This window comes from Canis lupus, chromosome 17 (genome assembly GCF_011100685.1).
Source record: "Canis lupus familiaris isolate Mischka breed German Shepherd chromosome 17, alternate assembly UU_Cfam_GSD_1.0, whole genome shotgun sequence".
Taxonomy (NCBI): Eukaryota; Metazoa; Chordata; class Mammalia; order Carnivora; family Canidae; genus Canis; species Canis lupus.
The window spans coordinates 63598088-63625653 of NC_049238.1; the positions used below are offsets into that span (position 1 = coordinate 63598088).

Below are 27566 nucleotides of genomic sequence, written 5' to 3' on the forward strand. Positions count from 1 at the left end.
TGGTCTGGAGCAGGGGCTAAACTTAGAAGCCTGTGGGTGGTTTCCTTGCCACCTCCCACTGGGTTTCCTCCCCTGGACCTTGGGGGGTGGGGGGGGATCCTCTCTGGCTAGGAGGGGTATGGCCAGAGGCAGAGTGGGACAGTGCCACCCTCCCGGCTGGGGTCCATCTGGGAGCTCAGGAAGGCCACAAGGCCAGAGGGGGCCAGGCAGAGGAGACAAGGAGGCTTTTGCATAGAACAAGATTTTGTTTTCAGTTTTTCTTCCTCCCTCTTCCCCCAATTGTTAGCAGCTTGGTGTGTCATTCTCCCCAGCAGGGGGGAGGGGGTGGAATGGCTTGGGTTGTAAACTCCCTCCCCCAGCCTTCCGGTCCTTTGGAGGGGCAGTGCCGCTGGGCTTGGGTTCAGGCAGGGCTCTGGGGCAGGGGTGTGCGGGTGGTTAAGGCTTGGCTGGTGTGAGAAAGCGGTCTGCTGTGTCTTCAGAGCTCGTTCCTCCACTCGGGCTCTACTTGCAGGGACAGGCCATCTTCTTCCTCCCGCTCCTGGGGGGGGTAGTCATGACTTTGGGGCCCTAGAAAGAGAAGAGGTGAGCCTGTCTTCCATGCCTCCTCCCCTTGTGCTGTCCCCTGCTTGGCTGGTCATACCTGAGGTAGAGGGCCGGAGCTTGCTCAGACCCTGCAGGAGGTTCTGTCCTTGCTGGAGGTCCAGTTTGGCCGGGAAGGGGCAGCCGGTGTAGCCCCCGTTTTCTTTACAGAACTCCAGGAATCTGTGGGTACAGGAACATTCACACGGAGCTGTGCAGGCTGGCTGAGGAGCACATCAGATGCTGGAGGCTAGAGGCCAGGCCTTGGTCCTACTACCTTTGCCTGTGCCTTTGGGCCACTTGCTTACCCTCTGTCAGGTCACTTAAAAGGGGCCTTGTGGGGACCAGGAACAGACCTGAACAGACCTGTGCATTAGCTGGGCCACCAGGATGTGCCTAATAGCGTTCCAACTGCCCCAGGCTGGGAGCTGCGGCTCCTGAGAGGGGTTAGGGGCTGGGAATGCTCACACTTTCCAGTCGGGGTCGTGGCCCAGGAGGAGTGGGTTGCCCACCACGATGAGCAAGGCCTTGGCGCGGGTCACTGCCACGTTGAACCTCTGGAAGGAGGGAGGGGCAGGGTCATGGGAGGGAAGGACCTGAGGAACAAAAGTGCTCCTCAAGCCAGCCGCCAGCCGCCAGCTCTCGAACCTTGGGGTTCTTGAGGAAACCCAGGTTAAAGTCCAGGTCCAGCTGCACAAAGCTCTGACTGCTCCGCACGGTGGAGATGAGAATGACGCTGCGTTCCTGGCCTTGGAACTCTTCCACGGAGCCCACCTGCAGGGGGACACAGGGCCTGCCACCAGGGGGCTCACAGGGGAAGCAGGGAGGGGGGTGGGGGAGTGGGGGAGGGGGGTTCTCTCGGAGAGAAGTCCTAGGGCACAGGGAGGGAGCAGGAAAGAGCAGGACGCCCTGGAAGCCAGACCTGATGGGTGAATCCAGGGAAATGGGTGCGGGTTGGAAAGGGTTCTAAGCTAAGAAAACAGTGGCCAGGACCCACTAACTCGGAGCAGTGGTTTCCAAACTTCCTGAGAGACAATCACTAAGTACTTGTTAAAGATAAACAACCCAGACCTCCTAACCAGGAGGCCTCTCAATCTTGAGGCGCTGGTTTCCAGCCCTGGCTGTGCGCTAGGTCAAGTGAGGAGCCATAAAGAAACCGCGATGCCCTGGCTCTGCCCTCAGATAGCTGTGCTAACCAGCCGGGTGGGGCTCTGGCACGGGCTGCGCTAAAAGCTTTCCAGGGGATTCTTATCTGCCACCAGTGTTGAGAGCCACCACCTGAGAGTCCAAGAACAGACTGACTCAGAGGGTGGAAATGGGAGCGGGGACACTTATCACATGACAGGTCAGGCAGGCTGGGAGTTTGGACTTTATCCTGAGGGCAGAGGCCTCCAACCAGCCTGGCGGGGAGCAGCAAGGATCTGGGGAGTTCTGCTTGGTCCCGACCCAGGCGCACAAGCCTGGGATCTGCTGGAATGAGGCCTGGGGAGAGCCCCCGCTGTGGCTCAGGCAGTGAGGTGGGGGGGCCTGGGGAGCTTCTTGAAGTGCGGCAGATATGGGGCCTGAAAACAGAGAGAGCATCACCTTCAAGTCTTTGATGTCATCCAGTCCTCGAAGCTCCTTGTCAAGTTTGGTGATGCAATGACGGATTTTTTCCACCTGGAAGATGGGGACAGGTGCCTTTCTCTCATGCAATTACCCCAGTGCAAGAGGGAGCCAGGCAAGAGGCCAGTGAGCTGGGGGGGCAAAGAGGGAGGGCAGCTGACCTCTGAGATCCTTTGAGATAAGGGACCAGCAGAGGCCTGAGCTCTGGAACCTCCACTAAGGGTCTGGCTACGAAAGAGGTACCATCTGGGGCAGGCAGGGATCCAACCCTCCACAGGAACGCATGGCCTGACCTGCTTCCGATAGGGAGAGATGACGCCCACACTTCGGGGGCTCAGGCGGGCTTTGCCCTTCTTGGAGGAGGGGGCCAGGAGCAGCTTCAGGTAGGAGGTCACAGTGGCAGCCTCTTCGGGGTTGAAGAATGATGGGCTATTGCCCTCACGCTCGTCCTTGCCCATGACGCCGTGAAAGATGATGGGAAAGCCCTGGATATGGTGGTCAGGGGAACCTTCAGCCAGACTGCCCATCTCCCTTCCCCTCCTACTTCCAAACTCATCCAGGGAATGTGGGATCCCAGGCCAAGGTGACTGAACCTGCGACTTCCACTCAGCTGCCTCTTGCCTTGCACCTTCGGTAGGAGTGAAGCTGGGGTGCCCCACTCAGCCTCACCTGTCGCGGCAGACCCTCCCAGTGGCAGAAGCGCTCTCGGTCCACTACGTCGGCACAGGCCTGCAGCTCCCCTTCGTAATAGAGTTGGTTAGGGATATCCAGTATGGTGGGGTGGGACCTGTGAGGTAGGAGGAGGAAGATGGAGCCCCGGGGCCAGATTACTTTCGCCCCACCCTTGGTGCCCGCCCCCCCACCGCTGCTCTAGGTGCACACACACCATCCTCCTACTGCCCCCCCTGCACAGCAGACTCACTGATCCACAGTGCGATGCTAGGCACTGGTAACTGCACAAAGCAGAACCAAATGTGGTTCCCGAGAGCATCTGGTCCACGGATTTCATTGGCCAAATTTAAAATAAACCAAGAAAGGGGGAGCCTGTCCTCAGGTTTCCATTTTGCCAAGGAAGGACAGTAGAAAAACAATTAACGGGCAGCCCCAGTTGCGCAGCGGTTTGGCGCTGCCTGCAGCCTGGGGTGTGATCCTGGAGACCCCGGATCGAGTCCCACATTGGGCTCCCTGCAGGGATCCTGCTTCTCCCTCTGCCTGTGTCTCTGCCTCTCTCTCTGTGTCTATGAATAAATAAATAAAATCTTTAAAAAAACAAACAATTATCAGCTACTACTGCCATTATTTGGTGAAATAACGTGTTCAATCTAGAGCCAGAATTCAAAACACAACAGCAAACGCCAACTGAACTCTTGGTAGTCTTTTCATCTGAGCATTTTAGGTACAGAAATTCCTTAAGGCCAGTTATAGCTCTTTAATTTGAGTAACAATTAGGTGATTCAAATGAAGAAAAAACCCAGATTTTCCTGCCGCTCCTTGGACTGCCTGGAAACCAGACAATCCCCCAACACCCTTAGGGATAAGCACACTGCTCCAGAGTGAAGCCACTTGCAAGGTCAGAGCCCACAAGCAGCAGCGATGGAGTTGGAATGGAGATCACCGGCTCCGGGCATCACACGACTCTGACCAACAGGCCTGCAGGATGGAGCGCTGGACGGGGGGCTGCACGGGGCAGGGGGCTGCACAGAGCGGGTGAAAGCACGGATGGCAGGTGCAGTGCAGGGTGGGGGTACCTGTAATTGCGTAGCAGCTTGGTTATGAACTGGGGGTTATAGCCATTGGAGCCCTTCTTGTACAGGGCATTGTAGGTCAGCAGCCGCTCCAGCAGTGAGTACCCCAGGCCATGCTTCTGGGTCAGTGGGGAGCGCAGCACAGGCCCCAGCTGCCTAGGGTCTCCTGCCAGCACCAGCTGCCCTCCTGGATTGTCTGTCTCCTTGACTTCCATCAGCCCTGAGAGGCAGGGTGCCATGGGGAGAAAGTTAATAAGCAGCGGGGCCTCCCCAACCCCATGCAGGGCGGCACGCATGCAGCCCACCCCTCACCCCTCACCTGCTATGGCCACCAGACTCTCGGGCTCCATGGAGTGGCCAGCCTCATCGATGAAGATGTGTGTGAAGTGATCGATGGGGAATTGAGCAGAGACCAATCTGGGAAGGGGCAGGTGGAGGAGGGGTCGTACTGGGGCACCCACCGACAAGCCTGAATGCCCATGAAGCTGGCCCCTTACCCCACTGCCAGGCATCATTCTTCCCCCATCTCCCCGGCCCACTACCTCCTTCCTCACACACATGGTTGACATACACACCCACCTGCTGGCCGTGATGAGGGTGGTAATTAAGACACGATATTCCTGCAGCTTCTTCTTGGCGGGAAACACATAATCCCCTTTCTTTGCATCCCAGTTACAGCAGGGCTGTGGGGTGTGAAGGGAGAGGAGGAATAAGCCAGGCCCACCCAACTTCACCCTCACTCTGGTTCGGGGGTCTCCTGGACAATCTCCTTCACCCCTCTTTGCTTCCCTGGCCACAGATGGGTCCCAACCCACCCAGGGTCCCTCAGCGAGTATCAGAATCCAGGTAACCTCGAGTTTCCTGGCTTCGGCATTGACCCGGAGCCTCCCAGCACCCGCCACCCCTCAGCCCTCCACATTCCTCCTGGTACCTTTATGTCTTCGGGCACCATGCGAATGTCCCTGCTAGGGGCCAGGAGGCGGTAGATGGAGCTGGGCAGGTGGACCCGGAGCCGCTGACAGAGAAGGTCAGCTCCTGAGTTGGATGGAGCGCAGGCCAAGATGTGGGCTTTGGGCAAGTGCTTTACCACCTGGGGGGTGATAAGTAGTGTGGGAAGTGGCTTCTCTGGTTCCAGAGGGAGGGGTACGGGGCAGACTTGGTTGTGACTCCTGTTGCACAGGGTGGCATTTATCTCCCAGACCTGAGGGAAGCAGTGACACAAACGGCAAGTTCTGAACGTCCCTTGCCAGCCCCCTAGTCCAGGGACACACTTTCCTGCGGGAGTACTGGTGTAGTAAACACTTGGGTCTGTGATGGCCGAATGATCAGTGACTCTGAGTTGTGCACCACCCAGCCTACAAAACAATGCTCAACGGCCACCCTGGCTTCAACGCCAACCCAGGGGTGATCAGGGAGCTGGGGACACCCAGAATCTGAGAACTACTTGGTCCCTGGGGCTGGGAGTGGGGTGTCGGCAAAGGCCCCAGATCTACCCTCACGCCCTACCTGCTTAATGGCTTCCACTAGGGTGACAGTCTTGCCAGTGCCTGGAGGCCCAAAGATGATGTAGGGGGCTGGGCGGGTAGTGCCCATAATGATGTACTTCATGGCTTGCAGCTGCTCGGGGTTCGACTCCAGACTGCGGTCGTACAGCCTGGCAGAGGGGCCGTAAACATGAGGGGGCCCTGTGCACCAGAAGCCTTCCCAACTCCCATCCCCTGTGCCCCACACTCCAAGCAGCGCTAAGGCACCCCTGCCCGGTCTCACTTGAGCTTCACATCCGAGGGCAGCAGCGGGACCCCACGGGAGGCCACGGGAAAGAGCATGGGCCACAGCGGCCAGCGGCCTGTGAGCTCCAGGGCGCGGTGCTGCACACGCAGGGGCTGGCGGTTGAAGGTGAAGTTCACCTTGAAGGTCAGCCCATCCACAAAGCGGCTCAGGAGGCTTTGGGAAAGAAGGGGGGGAAAGAGCTCCAGTTAGGGGGCCTTGGCTCTGCATCTACCCTGATACCATTCCCACTTCTCAAGACAGCCATGCAATCCATCCAGGAGAAGCTGCTGCTGAGGCAGCTCAGGGTCCCCCTGAAGAATGAGCTCTGTCCTGGGGTCCCACTTCTCTCTCAGGGAGAAACACATCCACTCCTTTAGCCTGAGAAATATCTGCAGACCCTTGTAGCAGCTCATGGGTCCCCCAACACCTACCTCGTGGAAAAGCTCAGCTTGACACGGTCCAATTCCACCTTGTGTACAAAGCCCTTGTAGGTGACAGGGTCCTCCTGATGTGTCTCAGAGGACAGAAGTGCGAACAGGTGGTCACCCCGTAGCACTGAGGGGCGGCTCTCGGTCACCCCGGGAACCTATGGGGTGTGGACACAAGCAAGCTTCTATCCCAGGGATGGCTAACTGTGGGTCCCAACCCCTGGGCTCTCCAGACCTCCTCTGAGGGACAAGGACTGAGGCTGTCCTTCTACCCCAAAACCCAGGGAGCTTTGTTTCTTTTCTTTCCACCCTGCCAGGGCCAAAGTCAGGGGATGAGCAAGGAGACAAATTGGCCCAGACTGCAGAGATGCTGAGCCGGGCAGTCCTGGAAACCCTCCCTGCACACTTTCAGAACTTGAGAGCCGGCTTCCCAGCTCATCCACTGGCCCTGTTGGCCAACTCAGTTCCTGTGCTGCCCTTGAAATCTTGCTCAAAATTCAGTTCCTGCGGGAATCTTTCTCTGATCACCCTGCCCCAGCCCCACTGCCACCGCCGCCCCTGTATGCAGAAATCTACACTCGTGTGTTACTCTGGGCTCCAGTGCACAACACGCAACATCTGAGGGCCAGCAAAGGGCGGATAAAGTATCTAGCCCAGCTCTGTACTTTCCAGATAAGGGAACAGAGGCCCAGAGAGAGCCCTCGCCCAGTGGCAGCTCTGTCTGGACTACAAGCTGGGCCTTGCCTGCCCACTGCCCTGCTCCGACACCCATTTTGGGCACAGGAACAAGTTCATCCTTACTCATATTTTGCCCTGCCATCAGGAAGAGCATTTTCCCCTCCCCATACCACATCGGGGTGCCCTGACCTCCAGTGTGAGCAGCCTGGGGTTCTGGTCTACGGGGTCCCAGGTCATGGGCACTGACTCCAGGTCATAGTGCCGGATGTCATGCTCCATCTGCAGCTCCTCCAGGTGCAGCAGCAGCCGGAACTTCACTTCGTAGCTTCTCCACTGCAGGGCTGTCTCCAGCTGGGCCCTGGCAGGGGTGGGTGGGCAGATGGGATGGGGCAGGAACAGGACTAGTCAGGCACCCCCCATGCCCGGGAGCGTCCTCCCTCCCACCCACAGCTCTGGGGCTCTGAAAGCACCAGGAGATCAGGGAAGACTAGAAGGGCAGAGAAGTGGGTAGGGGTCAGAGGCCTCAGAGCATGGAGCCCTGGCTCTCCATTCCTTCCTCCCAACGCCGCTGCCCCCACCCACTTGGACCAGACCTGGCATCTGCACTACGGGTCCTTGGGCCTGGAACATTCTTCCCCCAAGATACCCTTGAGACTTAACACCCTTGCCTCATCCCAATGTCAGCATCTCAAAGAGGCCAACACTAACAACTGCCCTCCGCAAGACTGCATGTCCTGTCCCCTTTCGCTGGAAGTCTGGCTTTACCTCATAGTACTCAGCATGCATGAAACTGAAAGATACGTGTTCCCTTCTCCCCACTGCAATGGGCAAGGCCTTTATGTGAATGATTCGCCTTGAACAGTGCCTGGCATGTGATACGTGCTCAGTAGAGGAAGGAACAGAGCACAGGAGGCTGGGGGCAGAGCTATGGGGCAGTCCAAAGAGACATATAAAGCAGCGGGGGTGTGGGGGTGCGGCTCTTACTTGATCTCAGCAATCTCCTTTGGGGCAGTGAAGATACTTGTGTCCTGAAGAAGGATTGGAAGCAGCTGCCGGAGACGAGGGGGTGGGTAGTAAGTCCCCAGCGCCATACTCAGCTCCAGGTCATAGCCCTTAGCACTGCAAGAACAGGGAAAAGAAAAGTAACCACAAACTCAGAGATCCCTGCAGCTTCGGAGAGGCAGAGACGGCCCAGCCCCTCCCCGGAAGATACAAGAAGCCCTTCTAGAAAACTATTGCTGGAGAGCGGAGGGAGCTTTTGCCCAAGGAGGCAGAGCTCACTACTCCATGAGGCTACTCGCCCCAAGGCTCCATTCTCCTTTTTGGAAAGCTCCATCGTTGGAAATGTTCAAAAAACACACAAGGAACACACATATATGTAAATAATATGGATATAAATAATCTATGTTCCTTAGAGAAAAAAAAATCAGAAAATAGATAATAAAGGAGCCAATAACACTCTCATCATCCAGGGATAACCAACACCTAAGTTTTTGGTAGGTAAACTTCTAGACTCTTCTTTGTCAGTATGTATTCCACATGTGCCGTTTTAACAAAAAGAGTGCAGCTGCGAGTTTGCTTTTCTAGATTAGTAATCTGTAAACCTCTAGTCATATTAGAAAGAGAGGTCTACACAAATTATAGGATTCCATTCATATGAAATGTTCAAATAGGGAAACCTATAGAGACAGAAGGCAGATGAGTGGTTGCTTAGGGCTGGGAGAGAATGGGGGGCAAATGTGATGATAGCTAAAGGGCATAGGTTCATTTCTTGGTTTTTCTTCAAGATTTCATTATTTACTTACTCATGAGACACACAGATAGGAGGCAGAGACAGAGGCAGAGGGAGAAGCAGGCTCCCTGCAGGGAGCCCGATGGGGACGCGATCCCAGGACCCCGGGGTCACGCCCTGAGCCGAAGACAGATGCTCCACCCGCTGAGCCACCCAGGTGTCCCTCTGGTGAAGTGCTCTAAAATGGATTGTGATGGCAGGTGCCCTTCTCTGTGAATATACTGAGAACCTGCAGTGTATACTTTAAATGAGTGAACTGTATGGTATGTGAATTAACTCAATAGAGTTGTAAAAAGGAGAGAGTGAGGTCTACCACAGGCTGCCTGACAACCTGTCATATGATCGAAAATATTTAGGACTTTTTCTGAGTCACCTGCAACTTCCGTCCTCACCAGAAAAGGTCTCTGAGGCCTAGGAGAGTTACAAAGGCACTTGGAAAGGGGGCCCCCACTGTTGCACTGGGCACCCCGCCCCAGACCGGGTGGGAGGGAAAGGCGCTACCGGTCAGGTCTCTCTCCTTCCTCTATCCGGCTGGTCACCACAGGGTTTCCAGTGATCCGGGTCCGCTTGAAGGGAGTCGTGGGCTTCAGCTGTGCGGCCAGGGGGCTGTGGGCCACGGCAGCCAAGAAGCGGGCGATGTAGAAAGTGCCAGCTCCTTCTGAACCCGGCTCCCCGGGGCCCAGCAGCTCCCAGAGCACCGTGGCCGGGAAGTAGCCCACGAAGCTGGTCTTGCAGTGGACGTGCAGCTCATAGCAGTCGCCTGACAGAGGAGGTGGAGTGAGGGGGCGCAGGGGAGGGACCCCCAGCAGCACCTGCCCGTACCCCATCCCTGAGCCAGCGACAGAGTGGCTGCAGGGGTGTGTTTCCGGAGGCCCCCACCCTTCCGGATGGGCAAGCCCGAACCCCCGGTGGTTCCTGCCCGCCAAGCCCCACTCACCGGGGCCCAGGGGGCAGGGCAGCTCCTGGTCCCCATCGTAGAAGGAGAACTGGGGGGTCCGGCAGAGCGGGAAAAGGTGAGTGAGGGTGACGGGCTGGGTCCCTCCATTCCGAAGCCTCAAGGTCAGCACCTCCTTGCGGTTCAAATCCAGGCGGATAAGGAGCTGCCCATCTCGGGCTTCATGGGGCCCCTGGACCTCCACGTCCACCCCATGTTTCCCGTGAAGATACTCAGCCCTGGGGAGAGTGGGAGTCGAGGCGGGGCTGGGCCGGGGCGGCTGGCACGGTGCCAGCGGAGCTCAAGGACAACCCCCTCCCCGCCCCTCCCCCTCCCGGAAGAACAGGGCCTTACCCCAGCCTGAGGCGACCCACTCTTCCCTCGGCCACTCGGGTCCCCCCCACACCCACTCCCACCCACCTGTCGTAGAAGATCTTGGCCAGTAGTGACTTGCGGTGTTTGCTGACGTCTGACCCCAGCCTCACTCTCCTCTTTTCTGGGAACCACACGTTGGCCCAGCGGTCGAGTCTGAAGAACCTGACCCGAGTCTTGGTGACGTAGGCCAGATTTGCGATCTTCATTCCATACAGCATGGATGAGAAGCCAGGGGCAGGGGTCCCGAAGCTGCCAGAAGCAGAGGAGACTGGGAAGTGAGGGAAGGCAGGGCTGGCTGGGGGTGGGGGTCGGGGTGGGGTGGGGGCAGTGTCTAGCCCGGAGGCCGGAACAGGACAGGGCCCAGGGAAGGAGACCAAGGACAGGGGGCAGGGGTGGGAGGCAGGGGGGTGTCACAGGAATTGTTAACATTTGAGGGGAATTCAATAGGACTTCCTAAGACAAAATCCGATTGTTTAAAACAGCAGGTTGCAGACTGTGCATTGCTGAGGAGGAAAACACAGTACCGGGCTGGTGATTCGGAGGACTAAGGGAAGAGAGAGAAAGAAATGGAGACTTGGGGGGCGGGGGGCGGGAGCTGTTCGGGACAGGAAAATACAAACAACCCAGAGCTAAGGCTAAGGGGAAGCCAAAGGAGCTGATGCAGAGGGTGGATCTGGGGCCCTGCCCCACGCTGAGGAGGGAGAGGGGTCAGAGAGAGCACAGATGTCCAGGGTGTGTGGGCAGGTGGCTGATGAGACAGCGTTTCCACCCGAAGTCAAAGGGTGCAGATGGGACCCAAGCAGGAAGGGAAAGGATCCTTCTCCAGAGATCAAATAGCTTGGTTTTGTGCCTAGAGAAGGTGAAGACAGGGAACACTGGTCAGAAGGACAAAAACCTTGCGGGTTAGTGCCTGGAATTCAGTTTAGTCAACTCAACTCTTACAGAGACCTGTCATGTGCCAGACACTGCGCTAGGGCCTGGGGGCTTCAATGAGACCAGAGATCCAGGCCCGCCTGGAGAAGCCCAGCACAGACCCAACCTGTGGGTTCCGGCAAGCCGCCAGGGGCACAGCCATGGAGGTTTCTCCAGGACCGGGTCCTGAAGAACGAAGGGGTGTCAGCCAGGCACAAGAGGGAGGGCCAAGTGGAAGCCAAGGTGGAGGGGGTGCAAGAGCAAGTGCTGGGGCTGGGGGCAGCCTGCCACCTGGCTCCCAGCTGGGCTACCTCAGACGACTTCCCTCAAGAGCATCACTTTCCTCCCACACAGAACAGGGATGATGCCAAGGGACCTTGCAGGGTTGTTATGAGGCCTACCTGGGGGCCGGGCACCGCGGTATCCATCTGCCCAGTGCCTGGCACACAGATCTCTGTAAGGTATGCTAGGATTAGTAATCACACAGTCTGCTTGCACTATGGTGAGAAGTGCAGGACGGGCGTGGTGGGAGGCAGCAGAGGCGGGCAGGGAGCAGGTCTTGGAGTTCGGCATGCCGGGCCACGGAGCCTACACTTGACCGTGAAGGCCAGCGATTCGCCTCCGTTCCTGGCAACTGGGAGCCAGAGGACATCCCCACATGTGACACAGTCGGGGTCTGGCCAGCTGACCACCCTCCCTCAGTGCGTGACAAGGAATGAAAGGAAATCCTAGTTCCCGAGAACCACGGTAACTATGAAGGCTAGAGTAGCACGGTCACTCACTGGCATATTACCAACATCATTTACGTGCAGACAATTCCCTGGTGCCCCCTGCCTGTCGCTCTGCCCCTCTGCCTTCTCACCCCAAGCAAACGTTCGGAAAACTTTGAATCAGCTCTGTTTTGTTTTAAGAAGACAATAAATCTTTTGAAAGCATGGTAAGAAATGAGCAGTAAATGTCACCTACTATTATTAGTATTCTTATTAGTAGTAATAGTAGTACTAACAGTAGCAGTGGTAGTAGGAGTAGTAACAACTTACTTTCAGCCCACGGCAGAGGCAGAGGCTACACTGGTTACAGAACCCCCTCGGTTGGTGGGTTTTAAGCAGGGGAGTGGCAAGATCATATTTGCATTTCAGATCACTCTGGCATCAGGATTGGAGGATGGATTTGCTGGCGGCAAGACTGTAGGCAGGGACACCAGTTAGCAAAGGGCCATTGCAACAGTCCAATTAAAAGATGACAAGGGCCTGAACAGGGTGGTGGTGAGGACAAAAGAGGGGGCCAGATCTGATAATATTTAGAGTGTAAGATTAGCAGAACCTGGTGACTGACAGGAAGGGGAAGAGGGAGGAGTCTGGGACAGTACTCAGATCAATGGCTCAGCTTCAGGGGTCACTCCTGAGATAGGAGGTAAGGACAGGAGAAGGACAAGGAGGAGGACGTGGAGGAGGTGGGAGGGCTGACTAGGACATTTGGACTTGCAATGTTCGGTTGGAGGTTCCTGTGTGTGGTCCAGTGGCAGCCTGCTCCATGAGTCCGAAAATGAGAACTCAGGCCAAAGCCAAGCCTGAGTCTAGCCTAACACTCAGGAGTCCTCAGGTTGTAGTTATAACCATGGAAGTGTTCAGGATTTCCCCAGGGAGTGTGAGCAGCATGAGAAGAGTGGAGACACAGACAAGCCAGGAGGAGGAGAAATGAGAGGGAAGCCCTGGGGGAGGGAGGGGAATCAGCAGGCAGTCTCAGCAGCAGGTATCAGGTTCAGATGCTGCTGAGGTCACAAAGGGCTGAAAATCAGGAGTCACTGTCATTTACCAGGGCCCCTTGCTTAAGTTCCACAGATCAAGCACAGCCTCAAATACCAGCAGAAGACAGGCTCCATGGGCATCTTCGATAACCTGAGCCCCGTCAGGCACCCGGAGAGTCCCATTTCTGAGCCATCAGTGGAGGAAGGACTCACATTCCTCCTAATTCCACTTAAGAAAACAACAGCACAGGTGCCTTGAGAAGTGGCCAGCTCTCAGCTTAGTGCTGGGGAGCAAACAGGGCTCTCAACAAAGCTGAGAGTGCATGCCTTGTCTCAAGAGGGGCTCAAGGGGGGCACCTGCTTGCTACTCATCTCCAGATGGCTGTGGCTGGCGGGGAAGAGAGCCCCAGGGCGGCCAGATCTTCTGGCTTTTAAGAGAAGCCCAAATCGGGGCCGCCTGGGTCGCTCAGTTGGTTACACAATCGACTCTCAGTTTCAGCTCAGGTCTTCATCTCCTGCTCTAGAGACAGAGCCTCATTAAGTTAGTCAGGCTCTCGGCAGTGCCACTCCTCTGCTTCCCCTCTGCACTCCCTCTCCCCATTTGTGTACTCTCTCACTCTCAAATAAACGAATCTTTAAAGAGAGAGAGAGAGAGAGAGAGAAGCCCAAATCATCATTTGAATGTGAAATCTCCTATTTTTGGAAACTTCCACATGGGCACACAGGCAGGAAGGACCTCAACTTTGCAAATTTTGCAACCTTTACCCTGGATACTACAATCTAAGTATTTCTCAAATTATTCCCCATGCCTATTACCACTACCCCAAAATTTCCTAACCCTGGTCTAAAGCAACAGCCATCACACACACAAAAAAATCTTTTTTTCATCAGAAACCTAGTACATACTTGTGGAAAAAGGTTCCCAATTCTTGTATTCTACATCTAGTCACCCAGATTTCTAGAAAAAAAAAAAAAAAGATGAACACATCCAGATGACCAGATGAAAAGATGTTCCTAAGGCAGAGAAATGCAAATTACAGTCAGAATGAGACACCACTTTACTTCCATTAGGCTGACAAAAGGAGGAAATAGAGCATGTATTACTCTTGGGCATATGTGTGGAAGCGGGCTCTCATACTTGGCTGGTAGGAAAGTGAAGTATGATAACCTTTCGGCAAATAATCTGGCAATGTCTCCTAACATGTGAAGTGTAGGTATCCTTTAACTCCGGCATCGCAAGCCTGGAAAGGTATCCCACAGAAAGAAAAGTGCCTGTGCATGAGGATCTGATGGGATCTGATCATATTTAGGATGTAAAATTAATATAATTAGCGTAAAGTAATGTAAAATTAATGTAAGTAAAGTGAGCATGCACACTACAGACTTAGTCACAGCAGCCGAGAACTGGAAACAAAAAATGTCCATCGACAGGGAGACAACTGAATAAATTGCCAATGCCCATAACATGGAATACTAGGTAGCGATGAAAAAGAACACATCACACCCACCCAGATGGCTAAAATCTAAAAGGCTGACAACACCAAATGTTGACAAGGACACAGACACACCGGAACACTCGTGAATGGTCAGAGTACACTCTGGTACAATCACTTTGGAAAAAGTTGCTGTTTCATATAAAACTAAGCATATGTGGCAATGTTCTGATTTTTAATCAGGAAGAATGTTATATGTACAATAAAAATTCATTAGAAAACACAACTATAACACCTAGTATGGACCTAGCACTGGTATTTATTCAATACTTGCTGGGAGAATGAGAGAGAATTTATCAAATAATTTCAGACTATTCTTTTATAAACAAAACAGATGACAGTGCAAAATGAACCACCGGGTGGCACAAAGCACTGCTGTGTGTGCAGTGGTTGGGATGTTACCTGTCAGGTTATACATACATGGTCCAAACTTGGATGTTTATATAATATCACATACCATTATAAATATAATAAATATGTGATCCATATAATCCTTTACATATTTTGTCCAAACTTAGACACACATATAACAATACATACATATACACATATAATAAATAAACATATAAACAAATATAATATATATAAAGGAAGGTAGGTGGTGGAAAGGAAGTAAAATCCTTGAAGACTGGGGTACCTGGGTGGCTCAGTGTTGAGCATCTGCCTTGGGCTCAGGTCATGATCCCAGGGTCCTGGGATTGAGTCCTAATTCAGGTTCCCCAAAGGGAGCCTGCTTCTCCCTCTACCTCTGTGTCTCTCGTGAATAAATAAATAAAATCTTAAACAAAAAAACAAACATGAAGACCAAGACCCAGTCACATTACTTTTAGACAACTACGTATATTTTGAATTATTAGTTATAAGCAAAAATAATAAAATTATGGCTGATTTAAGTGAAAAGAGCTATTTATCAGCAAGTTGCTGGGAAGTTGAGAAATGGGCTCAGGAAACCGGCAGGAACCAGGCAAAGCTGAGACAGCCTCACCCTAGATAAGGTCATAACGAGTGGACTTTGCTGCCAATCACCAAAAAAAAGAGGTTAAGTAATTTGCTTAAAATTTTAAAATAAGAATAAACACCTATCTACCCTGTGATGCAGCCATCCTCCTCCCAGGTGTATCCCTTGATGAAACGTACAAGATCCTTCACAGCAATTTTATTCAAAATAGTCCAGGACTGAGAACAACGTCCCTGAACACACGATAAAAGGCACTGTGATTTGTATCTGGGTGAAGCACAGTACCCAGTGATAAAAATAAGCTGCAGAGACACACAACATGGATGAATTTCAAAAACGTCATGGGGGGTGTTGCCAAGCTGGCTCAGCTGACAGAGCATGCGACTTTTACCTTGGGGTCCAGTTTGCACCCCACGTTTGGGGTAGAGTTTACTTAAAACAAACAAAACGTTATGCTGAGCTAAGGCTGAGCTCAGGCTCCAGAGCAAGCCCATGTCCAGGCTCCACGCTCAGTCGGGAGTCTGGGGGGGACTCTATCTCTCTCTGTTCCTCCCCGTCCCACGCCCTCTCTAAAATAAATAAAATCTTTAAAAGAGCAAAACAAAAAAAACCCTGAGTGCATATCCCCTGATTCTATTTTTTTTTAAGATTTTATTTATGTATTCATGAGAGAGAGAGAGAGAGAGAGAGAGGCAGAGGGAGAAACAGGCTCCATGCAGAGAGTCTGACGTGGGACTCGGTCCCGGGTCTCTAGGATCATGACCTGGGCTGAAGGCAGCACTAAACCGCTGGGCCACCCGGGCTGACCCCCCCACCCCCGATTCTATTAAATGAAGTTCCAGATAAGCGCAATCTCGAAAAAAACCAGAGCAGTGGTTTTCTCTGGGCGGGTATGGGTGAGGACCAACCAGGAAAGGTGAGGGAACTTTCGGAGATGATGTCATCTTCTAGATGTTGATAGGGAAGACACACAATGTATGGATTTGTTAAAACTCATAGAATGGGGAGGTGCAAGGGTGGGTTGGTTGGTTAAGCTTCTGCCTTTGGGGCTCAGGTCATGATCCCAAAGTCCCTAGTCCTATGCAAACCTTGCATACAGCTCCCTGCTCAGCAGGGGAGTCTGCTTCTCTCTATGCCCCTCCCCTGCTCTTTCTCTTTCTCAAATAAATAAATAAAATCTTAAAAAAAAAAACCTCCATAGAATGGTCAAAATGTGTCCAATTCATGGTTTATATGTTTCATTTAAAATTTGAACTCCTATAGTTAATAACAATCATGCTGAATTGTTTGGGGTGAGGTGCACTGAAGTCTGCATCTGGGCCCCTGGGTGGCTCAGCGGTTGAGCATCTGCCTTTGGCTCAGGTGGAGATCCCGGGGTCCTGGGATCGAGTCCCAAGTCCCACATCATGCTCCCCGCAGGAAGCCTGCTTCTCCTTCTGCCTTTATTTCTGCTTCTCATGAATAAATAAATAAAATTAAAAAAAAAAAAAAGAAAAAGAAATGCACTGAAAACACGAAGATGGATCAGTGGGCAGGTGTGTAAAAACACTAAGAAATCTAGGTGAGGGTATATGGGTGGTGTTCGCTGTACAATTATTTCAACCTTTCTTTGTATTTGAAGTTTTTCATAATAAAATGTTGGCAGGGGGAATCCGAAATGTATTTGAGGTCTACACCAGATGATCAGGAATGATTTCTGTAATGTGTCGTTGAGTAAGAAAAGCAGGATGTGGGAAATGCATACAGCCTGATCCTTTTTATTTCTATTTATTTATTTGTTTTAAAGACTTTATGCATGAGAGACACACAGAGAGAGAGGCAGAGACATAGACAGAGGGAGAGCAGGCTCCCTGTGGGGAGCCCAACGCAGGACTCAATCCTAGGACCCTAGGATCAGGCCCTGAGCCAAAGGCAGAAGCTCAACTGCTGAGCCACCCAGGCATCCCCAGCCTGATCCTTTTTAAATAAAACAACCCAAAGAACACCCTGGTTGACAGTATGAGTTTCCTGAGCGTGGGGCAGACAGTGGAAATGGAGGGGGGATACTGCTATGGGGAGGGACCCACAATAAACAAGTATATATATATTCTAATGATCCCAGGGGGCCAAACTGACAGAGGTGTGATGACAGTATGGGTACGTAAAGAGATACATGAAGGGGTGGACATCCAAAGGATCAAAAAACTTAAACAACACAAACATCTAACACAGAACATTAGGGGCCCTCACTCCCAACTATCAGCTTAACTGTTCAGGGTATATTTTTCTATACATATAAAGATTTCTTCTTTTCTTTTCTTTTTTCTTTTCTTCTTTTCTTCTTCTTCTTCTTCTTCTTCTTCTTCTTCTTCTTTTTCTTCTTTCTTTCTTTCTTCTTCTTTCTTCTTCTTCTTCTTCCTTTTCTTCTCCTTCTCCTTCTCCTTCTCCTTCTTCTTCTTCTTCTTCTTTTTTTTTTTTTTAAAGTAGGCTCCACACCCAACATGGGGCTTGAACTCACAACCCTGAGATCAAGACCTGAGATCAAGAGTCGAACACTCCACCAACTGAGCTGCCCAGGTGCTGCACACACTCTCATGTTGTCAGGCTTCTTTCACTACCATGGGCATCCTTCCGGACATTGTACCAGGCCACTCCACTCTTTGGATGGCCACCAAGGACAGCGTGGTATGAACGTACGTGGTGTGTTAGCTGTTTGTCCAGTGATAGACAGTCAGGCACCTACAACTGCTGGCTATTTCAAATGTTATAATAAATAACCATCCATGCACACAGACGCCTGTACTAGCAGGAGATTTATGGGACAAATGCCTTCAAGGAGAACTTTTGGGTCACACAGAATGACTCTTTACAACTTTGGGAAGTTCTGCCTAATTGTGCTCTAAACAGGTTGTATGAACTTAACATTATTACTGACAAGAATTTGAGAATACCCTTTTCCCAGACCCTAACCTCAGAAATCTTCAATCTTTTCAATTTTTTGACAATCTGCCAAACCAGAAAATGGTATCTTTTTTTTTTTTTTTTCCAGGAAATGGTATCTTGCTTAAACTTTCATTTTGCTGGTTAACTGACACAGTCGAAGATCTTTCCTTCTGTTTATTAGTCTTTTGTGTTTCTTCCCCCAAACTAGCAGGAATTAACCCCGGAATATGGGATCATGGCCCCCATTCATGACTCCATGGCCTAAAAGACGGAGTCTAACCTTTTAACACGACATCTGGGATCCTCTGCATAACAACGTTCATGCAAACACAGCAACACCATCAACAACAGGAAGCATTTATTGAACACTTCCTGTTTGCCCCTACAAGTACCCGCATGCATTATCTCACTTAATCATCACAATCAGATAGCAGCTATTATTGTCCCATTTTAGAGAAGAAGAAACTGAGGCTCCGGTCCTCACATGGATCCCTCCTCAACTGGTACCTGGGCCATTCTCACCCACTCGTATCCCTCTGCAGACCTCCCTGTGCCTGTGGGCCTCCTCAGTCTTTGATGCCCTGCCCTGGGTCCCTGTCATGTGTTTGGTGAACAACAACAAATCTTTTTAAGATGCAGTGCTGGAGGGTCTCAGGACTAGAGGAATGGCATTTCAGAACCAAACATCCAGTTTGGCAGCAATCTTGAAGGGACATCTAGTTCTGTGTTTTTACAAACTGAGTCGCAACTCTCATTAGTGGGTCAAGACCAGGATTTTTATAACACTGAAGTAGAATACAATAAAAAATAACAGAGGGCAGGGAGTGAGGCTCTGCCCCGTTTCAAGGACACACACTGTTCTCTGAAAGCAGCGTGTCACCAGGCTCCGGAGTGAAATGTATTCTTCACTGTGATAGCGGTCTCACTGAGCCGGCCGTCCTCCAGGCCAGAAGGCAGAAAATCTCTCTGAAACCCTGAATCCGGGCAGCCCGGGTGGCTCAGCGGTTTAGTGCCACCTTCAGCCCAGGGTGTGCTCCTGGAGACCCGGGATCCGGTCCCACGTCGGGCTTCCCGCATGGAGCCTGCTTCTCCCTCTGCCTGTGTCTCTGCCTCTCTCTCTGTGTGTCTCTCATGAATAAATAAATAAAATCTTTAAAAATAAAATAAGATAAGATAAAATAAAATAAAATAAAATAAAATAAAATAAAATAAAAACCCTGAATCCATCAGCTCCTAGTCTGAAACTCTCCGGGCTTTCTTGTTCCTGATTAAAAGTAAGCAAACACACCGGGCCTCTGGGCAGCTGGCAGGGTCCTGCCCCATCTAGCCCCACCTCCCTCAGGCCTCAGTCACCACCATGGAGTTCACTCCTGGCTCGCAAGGGTGCTACTCCCTCTGGGCCTGGAATGCTGTCCCCTTGCCCCTCCATCTGTGCACTCCCATTTCTCATTCAGGATTTGGTTCCAACATCACTCTGGCCGAGAAACCTCTGACTCCTCTATAGGGTCGGGTCTCTGAGTTACACTCGCCCACCGCGTCCGGGACCTTCTGTCCCAGGACTAATCGAGTCGGTAATGAAATAGTTGTTTCACTGCCGCCTCTTCCTTAGGCTCCTTCTGGACTCGCAGTTTTGCTTTGCTCCCAAGCAGTTGGCCGCAGCTGGTTGAAGGAGTCCCTAGCCCAAGGCAAGAGCAGTCCTATCTCGAAACTTCTCCGGACCCCGGCCACTCCTCCAGACAACCAACAGCCTCCCGGCCACCACTGTACTAACGCCAGCTACCCCATACAGAGCCCACGCCGCTGCGTGGTAAAGAGGTTAACTGGGATAGCGGCTTTTGGCCTCACACCACCTTGAGAGGAGGGCATTACTCTACACACATAACAGGAGAATTTAGATAGTTGTTCAAAATCCAATGCAACTCATTTAAGTGGCTGAGCCAGGATTTGAACTCCGGCTATCCAGACACTATCCCAGCCCCAGCAGCACTCTATTATGTGTTTGTCTACACATCTGCCACTGCCACTGCCACCGCCCCAGACTACGGAGGCAGGAACCAAGGCCCGGAGCAGAGCCTCATTAAATATGTTTGTTAAATAACGAACGATGGGAAAAGGCAAAAAGTTGGCAGCAGAACACCACAACATCCTGAAAGAACCTAGCTAGAAGGCATGCACCCTCCCCAGAGTAGGGAAATCTCCCTAGAATTCCTGCGGGGGGTGTGTGACCTGCAGGCCCTCCCGCAGCTGTCTCTCTTGTAGATCAACTCGACTTAATTCAATTACATCCTGCCAGCAATTACAGAGCATCAACTACCTGCCAGGCTCTGGGCTGGGGACGGAGGGAGGGTGCCAATATTGACAAAAAGCCTGTCCCCACCTCCTGAGGATCCAACAGTCCGGTCGGGAACAACGCAGTACCATTGAGCTACAGCCTAGGTGTGAAGAATGAGCTCTGAGAGCCCAGAGGAAGGAGCAGTGAATTCTCACCAGGAGGATGAGGGTTGATGTCACAGCATTGCAGCCTGGGTTTAAAGGATGCATTAATAAAGTTCTCTGTAATCACAAAAGAAAGCTCCAGTTGCCTGGCGTGGGGGCATGGAGAGTGTGAGGGGGGCATATTGAATGAAACTAGTTCTGCCTTCTGGAGTGACAGGGAAGTATAATCCGCTCCACTGTGAGTCTTCAAAATATTCAAGGATTATGATCTTGTTTCTCTCCAATTTCCCTCTTTTCCAAGGCAAACATTTCTCAGGTTTTTTGTTTTTTTTTTAAAGAATCTCTACACTCGGGACGCTTGGGTGGCTCAGTGGTTTAGCGCCTGCCTTCTGCCCAGGGCATGATCCTGGAGTCTGGGGATTGAGTCCTGCATTTATTATTTATGAATAAATAAATAAAATCTTAAAAAAAAAAAAAAGAATCTCTACACTCAACACGGGGCTTGAATTCACGACCCCGAAAATCAAGAGCGGCATGTTCTACCGACTGAACCAGCCAGGTGCCCCTCTAAGGTTTTTTTTGACTGGATCTCATGACAGACTATGAATCAACAAGTAAGCTTTTTCTCCTCCTTCTCCTCTGAGGGCTGAAACTACCTTAAATCTTCAAATCCAAAGCCCCGGTCAGTGCCACCTTCTCCATGAATTCCCTAATTACAGAGGGGTGGTACGGTATTAGCATAAGAAAACATAAAATTCTCTAATAATCATGAGGGGAAGTGGTACCTTGTTTGCATAAAAAACAAGCGCATACAGTAAAAATAACTTTGGAGACCCCTTGAATTCAGCCATAATGTAGATTTTATCTCGTTTTTGGGTATGCAGTGACCATATAGCCTGTTCTTCCCCAGGGCTGGATAGTACGTATTGTGTAGCTTTAGTTTAGAGACGATGATAAGACTCTCTCCTTGGCCAAACTTTAGTCAGGCTCCTCTGAACCCCTGTCTCCACTAGGCCTCAACCTTGCCCCCAACCCCTTCACGTGTCCTCTTGGGAACTTCCCATGCACTGACCCCTCACTCTGCTGTTGGCTATCAATTCTCAGCAGTGTTGCTGTGTTGGGAGTAGAGCTCTCTCCTCTACTACAGTAACCCTACAGCGAGAGTCTTAAATCAAGTCTTCCGCACAGGTCTAACAAGCATCCAAACACCACATTCTGGGATCCCTGGGTGGCGCAGCGGTTTACGCCTGCCTTTGGCCCAGGGCGCGATCCTGGAGACCCGGGATCGAATCCCACGTCGGGCTCCCGGTGCATGGAGCCTGCTTCTCCCTCTGCCTGTGTCCCTGCCTCTCTCTCTCTCTCTCTCTGTGACTATCATAAATAAATAAAAATTAAAAAAACAAAAAACAAACACCACATTCTCTCACAGAGTCGGAAGTAGTAGTTGACTTGCGTTCAGAGGCCCGCGGGACTCCCATCCTGTGGACAGAAGTGAATTCAAGGATGTGCAGAGCTGATAACGTGTCTCAACAGTAATTGCTCTTTCCTTACTCTTCTTCAGCAGGTTTCTTACCTCTATCCTATTCCTGTTACTTTACCATTTATGATAGTATATGGTCTGCAGCAGAGCCCATGCTCCTGGAGCCGCCTGCTCCCCTGGGCCCGGTGGTGTTCTTCGTATTCCCCACGGTGCCCAGCCCAGGGTGAGGGCGCCAACGGGTCATAATCGTTGCCCCTTCCCCAGTGTTGCTCCAGCCTGCTAACGCCCCTCTTAAAATGTGACACCCGTTACCAAAAAAAGAAAAAAAAATTCGAGATATGCTCCGATCACTGTGGAGCCACTCCGTCCTCCCGCAGCCCCCCACGCCCCTTCCATGAACCCAGCCTGACCGCCCTCGGGTCTGCCTGAACCCAGAGCCCTTGTCAGGGGGGCTGGCGCGAGGCCCACGTCCCCGCCGCCCCGCGTGCATCCTGCGTGGGTCCTCGCGCCCGTCCCCGCTAAACTGTGCCGTGGTTTTGGGCCGCGGCCGCAGCCTGTTGATAGGTGTTCCCCGAGGCACTAGTCTGTGGTTCTCCAGGGAGGAGCGTCTGACCTGCACTCGGAGGCTGCCAGGAAGGGGCGGCCCGACAGCCCCAGCCACGGCGGGAAGGGCCTCGGGAGCCGGCCCCGGGTCTCCACGGAGGAGCCACAGGTGCCAGTGGAGGTCTGGCGCGCACGTAGCCGACGCCCCGCGCCTCCGGGCCCAGCTGCCCGACGTCGGCCAGGCCCCCCGGCTCCGGCTCCGGCTGCGGCTCCGGCTCCGCGGGGGCGGGCGGGGGTCCCCGCGGAGCCCGCGCGCCCGGGCCGCCGCAGCAGGGGCAGCTCCCACGCGGCCCGCGGGTGCCCGCCCTCCCCCCCGAGAGGCGCGGGGCCGACGCCGGGTCCCACCCTGGCCGGGTCGGGGGGCCGGGCCGGGGCGAGGAAGCGGGGGGCGGGAGGGGGGGGTGTGCGAGGGGGGGAGGGAGAGGGGGACGGCTGCGAAGGGGGGGAGCAGGGCAAAGAGAGGGAGGGAGCCTGCGCCGCCCCCGGGCAGCTCGCGCCCGAGGGGGAGCTGGTAGCGCCGGGGGCGGGACGGGCCGGGGCGGGGGACGGGGCCGGACGGGGCAGGGCGGCCCGCGGCGGGGGTGGTGACGGCGAGCTGGGCCCGCGCACCGGGGCCGGGGGCTGGGCCGGGCCGGCCCGTACCTGATCTTGAAATCCCAGTTGTAAACGGTCCGCAGCCGCTCGCGATCAGTCTCCATGTCCAGTCCCCGCTCGACCAGGAAACTCTCGAAGCGCTGGCCCGTCTCCCGGAGCTGCCGGCAGCTGAACTTGCTGGGCATCGCGGCGGCGGCTGCGGCCCAGGCAGGAGGGTCCGCGGAAATGAAACTGAAAGTCGCCGCCGCGGACGTAAGTTGGCGGCCCCGGGGCGAGGGCGAGCGGGGGAGCCCCCAACTCCGACCCCCGGCCCCGCAGGCGCCCCTCTCCCCCGCGGGCTCCCCGCCTGCGTCCGCCTCCTACCTGAGCCTCCCCTCCGGTCTCTCCGTCCTGTCCCCTCCCCCTCCCCGCATTAACTCTTTCCTGAGTCTGACCCCTCCCTCAGGGCCCTCCCCTTACCCCAAGCTCCCTCCCCTGGCTTCTGGCCAGAAAGCGGTCGCGGCCACCGCCCGGGGCCCCCGAGCCGCCCGGGAGGACGTCCGAGCCTCCGCCGGGGCTGCTCCCCCGCCTACCCCCCAGGGCCTCGGTACTTCTGCAAAAGCGGGAGAGCAAAGGGCAGGGGCCGGGGCCCGGGGTGGCCGCGGCCGGGCCGGGGCAGGTCCTGCAGCACCTCCCCCAGACAGCCGGGGACGGAAAGCAGCGCGGAAGCGAGCGGCACGCCCCCTCCCCCTCCCCCTCCCCCCTCCCCCCTCCCCGGGCTTTCCGACGCGGGGAGTTGTCTCTGAGATAAGGTGTGTACGTGGGGGAGGCGGGACAGGGGGCTCCGCCGGCACCGACAGGCATCATCACTTTTTCCCTGCCAGCCACACAGGCTTTCGTTTCAGTGGAAGGGCTGCTGATCCCTGCCCTTGAGCTACAGATTTGGGCACTTAATTACATTCCAGTCGGTGTTGCTCTTTAATTGTTACTAGTGTATTAGCAAGGGTTGCCCCAGTCATCATGCCAGCCTGAGAGCGAGAGGCTCTTCTGTGAGGCAGTAACTGGTTAATACCTACAGCATCAGTACCAGGAAGAGAAGTGAAAGAGCAGCGCGCTTCGGAAGACTGACTATTAAGCAAACTAAAGGGGGTGGGGCTCCTACCAGAAACACAAAACAAGCCTCAGCATCTGTGTGTGCTCCCTCGTAACAAGAACACACACACTAGAATGGGGCAAAGATAATAACAGTTATATAAAAAATTTAAAAAAAAAATATACCAGAGTTACAAATATATCAAAGGTAGTGTTGTCCTCCAAAGTAGTGCCCGGTGGGAGGCCACACACTCAACCTAACCCAGGGTGAGGAATGTCCAGAACCCAGGCCACGCTCCAGCTGGGCAACTCTTGTGCCTTCTCCCAGGCCAACAACCAACCAAAGCCAGGAATAACAGATTTTAGCAACAGGAAATGCAAAGTCAGTAGGAACCAAAGCGAATGGGGAAGTTCTTAAAATTTATGTCTTAGAAATTGATTGTGCAAAGTAGAGGAAAACACTAGGAAGATAGTCCCTTTTTACCCTTTTTGTCTGCAATTACCTGGTGGGTCTGAGCAGGAGTTATTTCAAAAACCTTCCATCCACCACACCCACACTGAATGTCTAGCTCCATTCTGATACACAGATCTAAGTCCTCATTACTCCTGGATCCTGAATGCGCCCCCACCCCTCCGCTTCCTGGTGAGGCCCATGTCCTAGACATTACCAAAATAAGCAACAATGCAAACAGCCATAGTACATAACCAACTTGAGTAAAAACGTGATGTGGCTGTGTTTACAGTGGAACTTCTCTAAACCAGTCTCATCTAGAAAACTACAATTCACACATGGGGTTTTAATTATTTTCACACATGGCTGTCTAGATGTCTAGAATGATCTTGCTTCCCACGTTTCAGATACAGCTCAGGTCTCACTTCCTCAAAAACTTCCCCAAATCTATCTGCACTTAGAATTACGAGTGTGACTTCAAAGTGGTTGATTTTATTATGGGTCCAAATAACACTGAAGGCAATCTGAGAGTCGACCATGGTCAATGACAATGTGTGTGAATAAACGCACAGTAGTTCCCAAGACAACTACTTTGGAGAATAACAAGAGCTTTGTATTTTCTTCATCACTTCTCATTATTTTGTAGTCACCTGGCTTCTACAATTTGGTATCTGAATGTTCTGTTTATGTATTCTAAGTAGACTGTAGTCCTTACGGCAACTGTTAGGTCGCCCTTCAATTGAATGCTGACAGTGGTGACAGACTGTGGGAGGTTGCTACAGCTGATTCTAATTATTTGCAGATTGTGTATTTGCAAAGTCACCTAAGTTTATTAATAACCCCCAAATCAGTACTTGCAGTATCTGTGTAGTCATTTGTGCACATGTGCAGAACGACAAAACAAACTCGAGTTACCCAATGGACATGTTCCTAGCTGAAATGGAACAAGGTAATAATGTTCTGCCTTCTTGTTTCAGCTTCTATTATAAACATCCTTTTCATTGTTCGTGGCCTATCTTAGGGTCACATTTTTGCATTTTGTCCTTTTTTGTTACGCTATTGCTTAAAATAGCCCCCATGCCTGTGTAGTGCTTAAGTGCTATCTGGTGTCCTAAGCACAAGGCTGTGATGTGCTTTACAGAGGAAATTACGTTAGGTAAGCTTCATTCAGGCACAAGTTACTATTGAGTTCAATGTTGACTGTTGAGTTCAATTTAATGGATAAACAATGTATATTAGATAAGGTGACTTGAATAGAAACACATATAAAACACTGCATATATTGACCTATTGACAAAAGTGTTGTGGCCAGAGGTTCCCAAGAACCTAACCCTGTATTCCGAGAATAGCAATGTGTATAGTATTTGCCAACTCAAGGTTTACTGGCAACTCTACACTTACTGTGAATAAGGAGAATCAACAGTATATTCTGTGTAATAGTGCTTCTTTGATATATTGGACTTGAAGAGGTAGGAGATTGATTTCTGCCCTCAGAGAGCTAAGATCTACCATCTTGTTATACATAATCTGTTCAAGAGAGAATTTTAGCTAGCTCAACTTATCTTATGGGACCATCCAGTTTTGTTCTACTTACCAGTCCTTTCTTTGATGTCCCAAGCAACAGGAGGCAGCTTAGTAATTCTATATATGATTGTAAATTTATAAATTGACATTGAAATATGTCTCTTTTGTGAGTTCGCAGAAAATGTGCCATGGTTTGCCCAGTATCTCTGAACCCAGATGAGTCCAGCATCAACGTTCTAGATTATAAAAGAGAACAGGCACCGGAACTAGGCAAGCAACAGCAGCACAACCGCCCAGGCTCAGATGAAACATTGGTTTTTAGCAGTGTAATTTCAAATCCAAATATACGAGTGAGGCCTCACAGAAAACTGCTTTCCATCTGGCTGAGAAACCTCTGCCCTAAGATCTCACAGGCTGATTGGAGTAGTGCATGATAAAATATACAATTCAAGCAAATATTCCACTGAAGGAGGTTAGGTTAAGGAAGGCAGATCTCTGCAGGACTTGGTAAAGAGGGCTGACCTCCTCCCAATTATACAAATAACCAAGGGCTTTAGATGGCCAAGTGATTAAGAGTTTTTACAAAAGTCTATATGGGCTAGGGAAATGGGATAGGCTGGGGACAGGCTGACCGAGTTAATAAGTTAAAGGCAAAGGCAAGAAGATTTGATTCTGTTTGCACTACAAGTACAGAGTATAGTACAACAAATGTTCCCCCAAAAGGTGGGGAATTTGAACTGGCCTCAGATGGAATGTGAATCACTGAAACTCCTCTGGTTCTCTCAGGAACCAGGATAAAAGCCTTTCTCTCATGTCTGTAGCTAAGTCAGATTTGGAAGGAAAGCTGCATTTAGAGGTTAAGTCAGTGTAAAATCTCATCCAAGTTCAAGGTACAGGGATTCTTTCATTGCTACTTCCTAGTGATTACAGCCATATTTGGGCCTTGCTTTCTCAATGACAAACACAGAAGATAACTAGAAATGGATAACCAAAACAAAAACTTTGGGGTGCTTGGCTGGCTCAATCAATAGAGCATGCAGCTCTTGAACTCAGGGTTGTGAGTCTGAGCCCCATGTTGGGAGTGGAGATTAGATTACTTAAAAATAAAATCTTAAAAAAAAAACCAAAACCAAAAACACACACAACAAACCCTCTGATTCATCCATAGCCTTTAGGTGAAGAACAGTATTATCCATAGAGACAATGCTGAAACTTAAAAACAAACAAAAAAGCTGTTCTTTCCAAGTCTTTGGATAATCACCGAATCTGTAATAGGTAGGAACCAATTTAAGAAACCCTGAACATCCTCATCAAATAGGACTGCACACAATTCTATCTTACCTTGAGAACAAAAACTGAAGAGATGGATTGAAAAGGAGAGACTCAGACAATTTAAGAACAAAACAGGTATATTTCTATTGGACTACCTGATACAGAGGATAGTGTGGTATGAATGGATATAGTATGAA

The 27566-nt window shown here is 51.9% G+C and overlaps 1 protein-coding gene across 7 annotated transcripts; it reads right to left on the reverse strand.

The window, feature by feature from the left end:
* Positions 1-92: 92 nt before the first annotated feature.
* Positions 93-23705, reverse strand: MOV10 (Mov10 RISC complex RNA helicase). 7 transcript variants are annotated; one of them, XM_038562347.1, is made up of 23 exons: positions 23415-23485; positions 23100-23282; positions 11859-12003; positions 11220-11272; positions 9952-10155; positions 9535-9583; positions 9099-9357; positions 7790-7924; positions 6995-7163; positions 6131-6285; positions 5697-5873; positions 5436-5583; positions 4861-5130; positions 4509-4612; positions 4249-4346; positions 3933-4149; positions 2854-2971; positions 2478-2669; positions 2164-2238; positions 1228-1353; positions 1048-1136; positions 641-762; positions 93-538 (listed from the first exon to the last, which is right to left on the reverse strand). In XM_038562347.1, the coding sequence occupies exons 4-23, from the start codon at positions 11244-11246 to the stop codon at positions 108-110; spliced, it is 3165 nt and encodes a 1054-aa protein (XP_038418275.1). In that variant the 5' UTR covers positions 11247-11272; positions 11859-12003; positions 23100-23282; positions 23415-23485; the 3' UTR covers positions 93-107. The 7 variants fall into 7 exon arrangements, with proteins under 7 accessions (XP_038418275.1, XP_038418274.1, XP_038418272.1 ...); XM_038562346.1 differs by having other exon boundaries at positions 9535-9667; XM_038562344.1 differs by lacking the exon at positions 11220-11272 and adding an exon at positions 13472-13523 and having other exon boundaries at positions 9535-9770.
* Positions 23706-27566: the final 3861 nt, after the last annotated feature.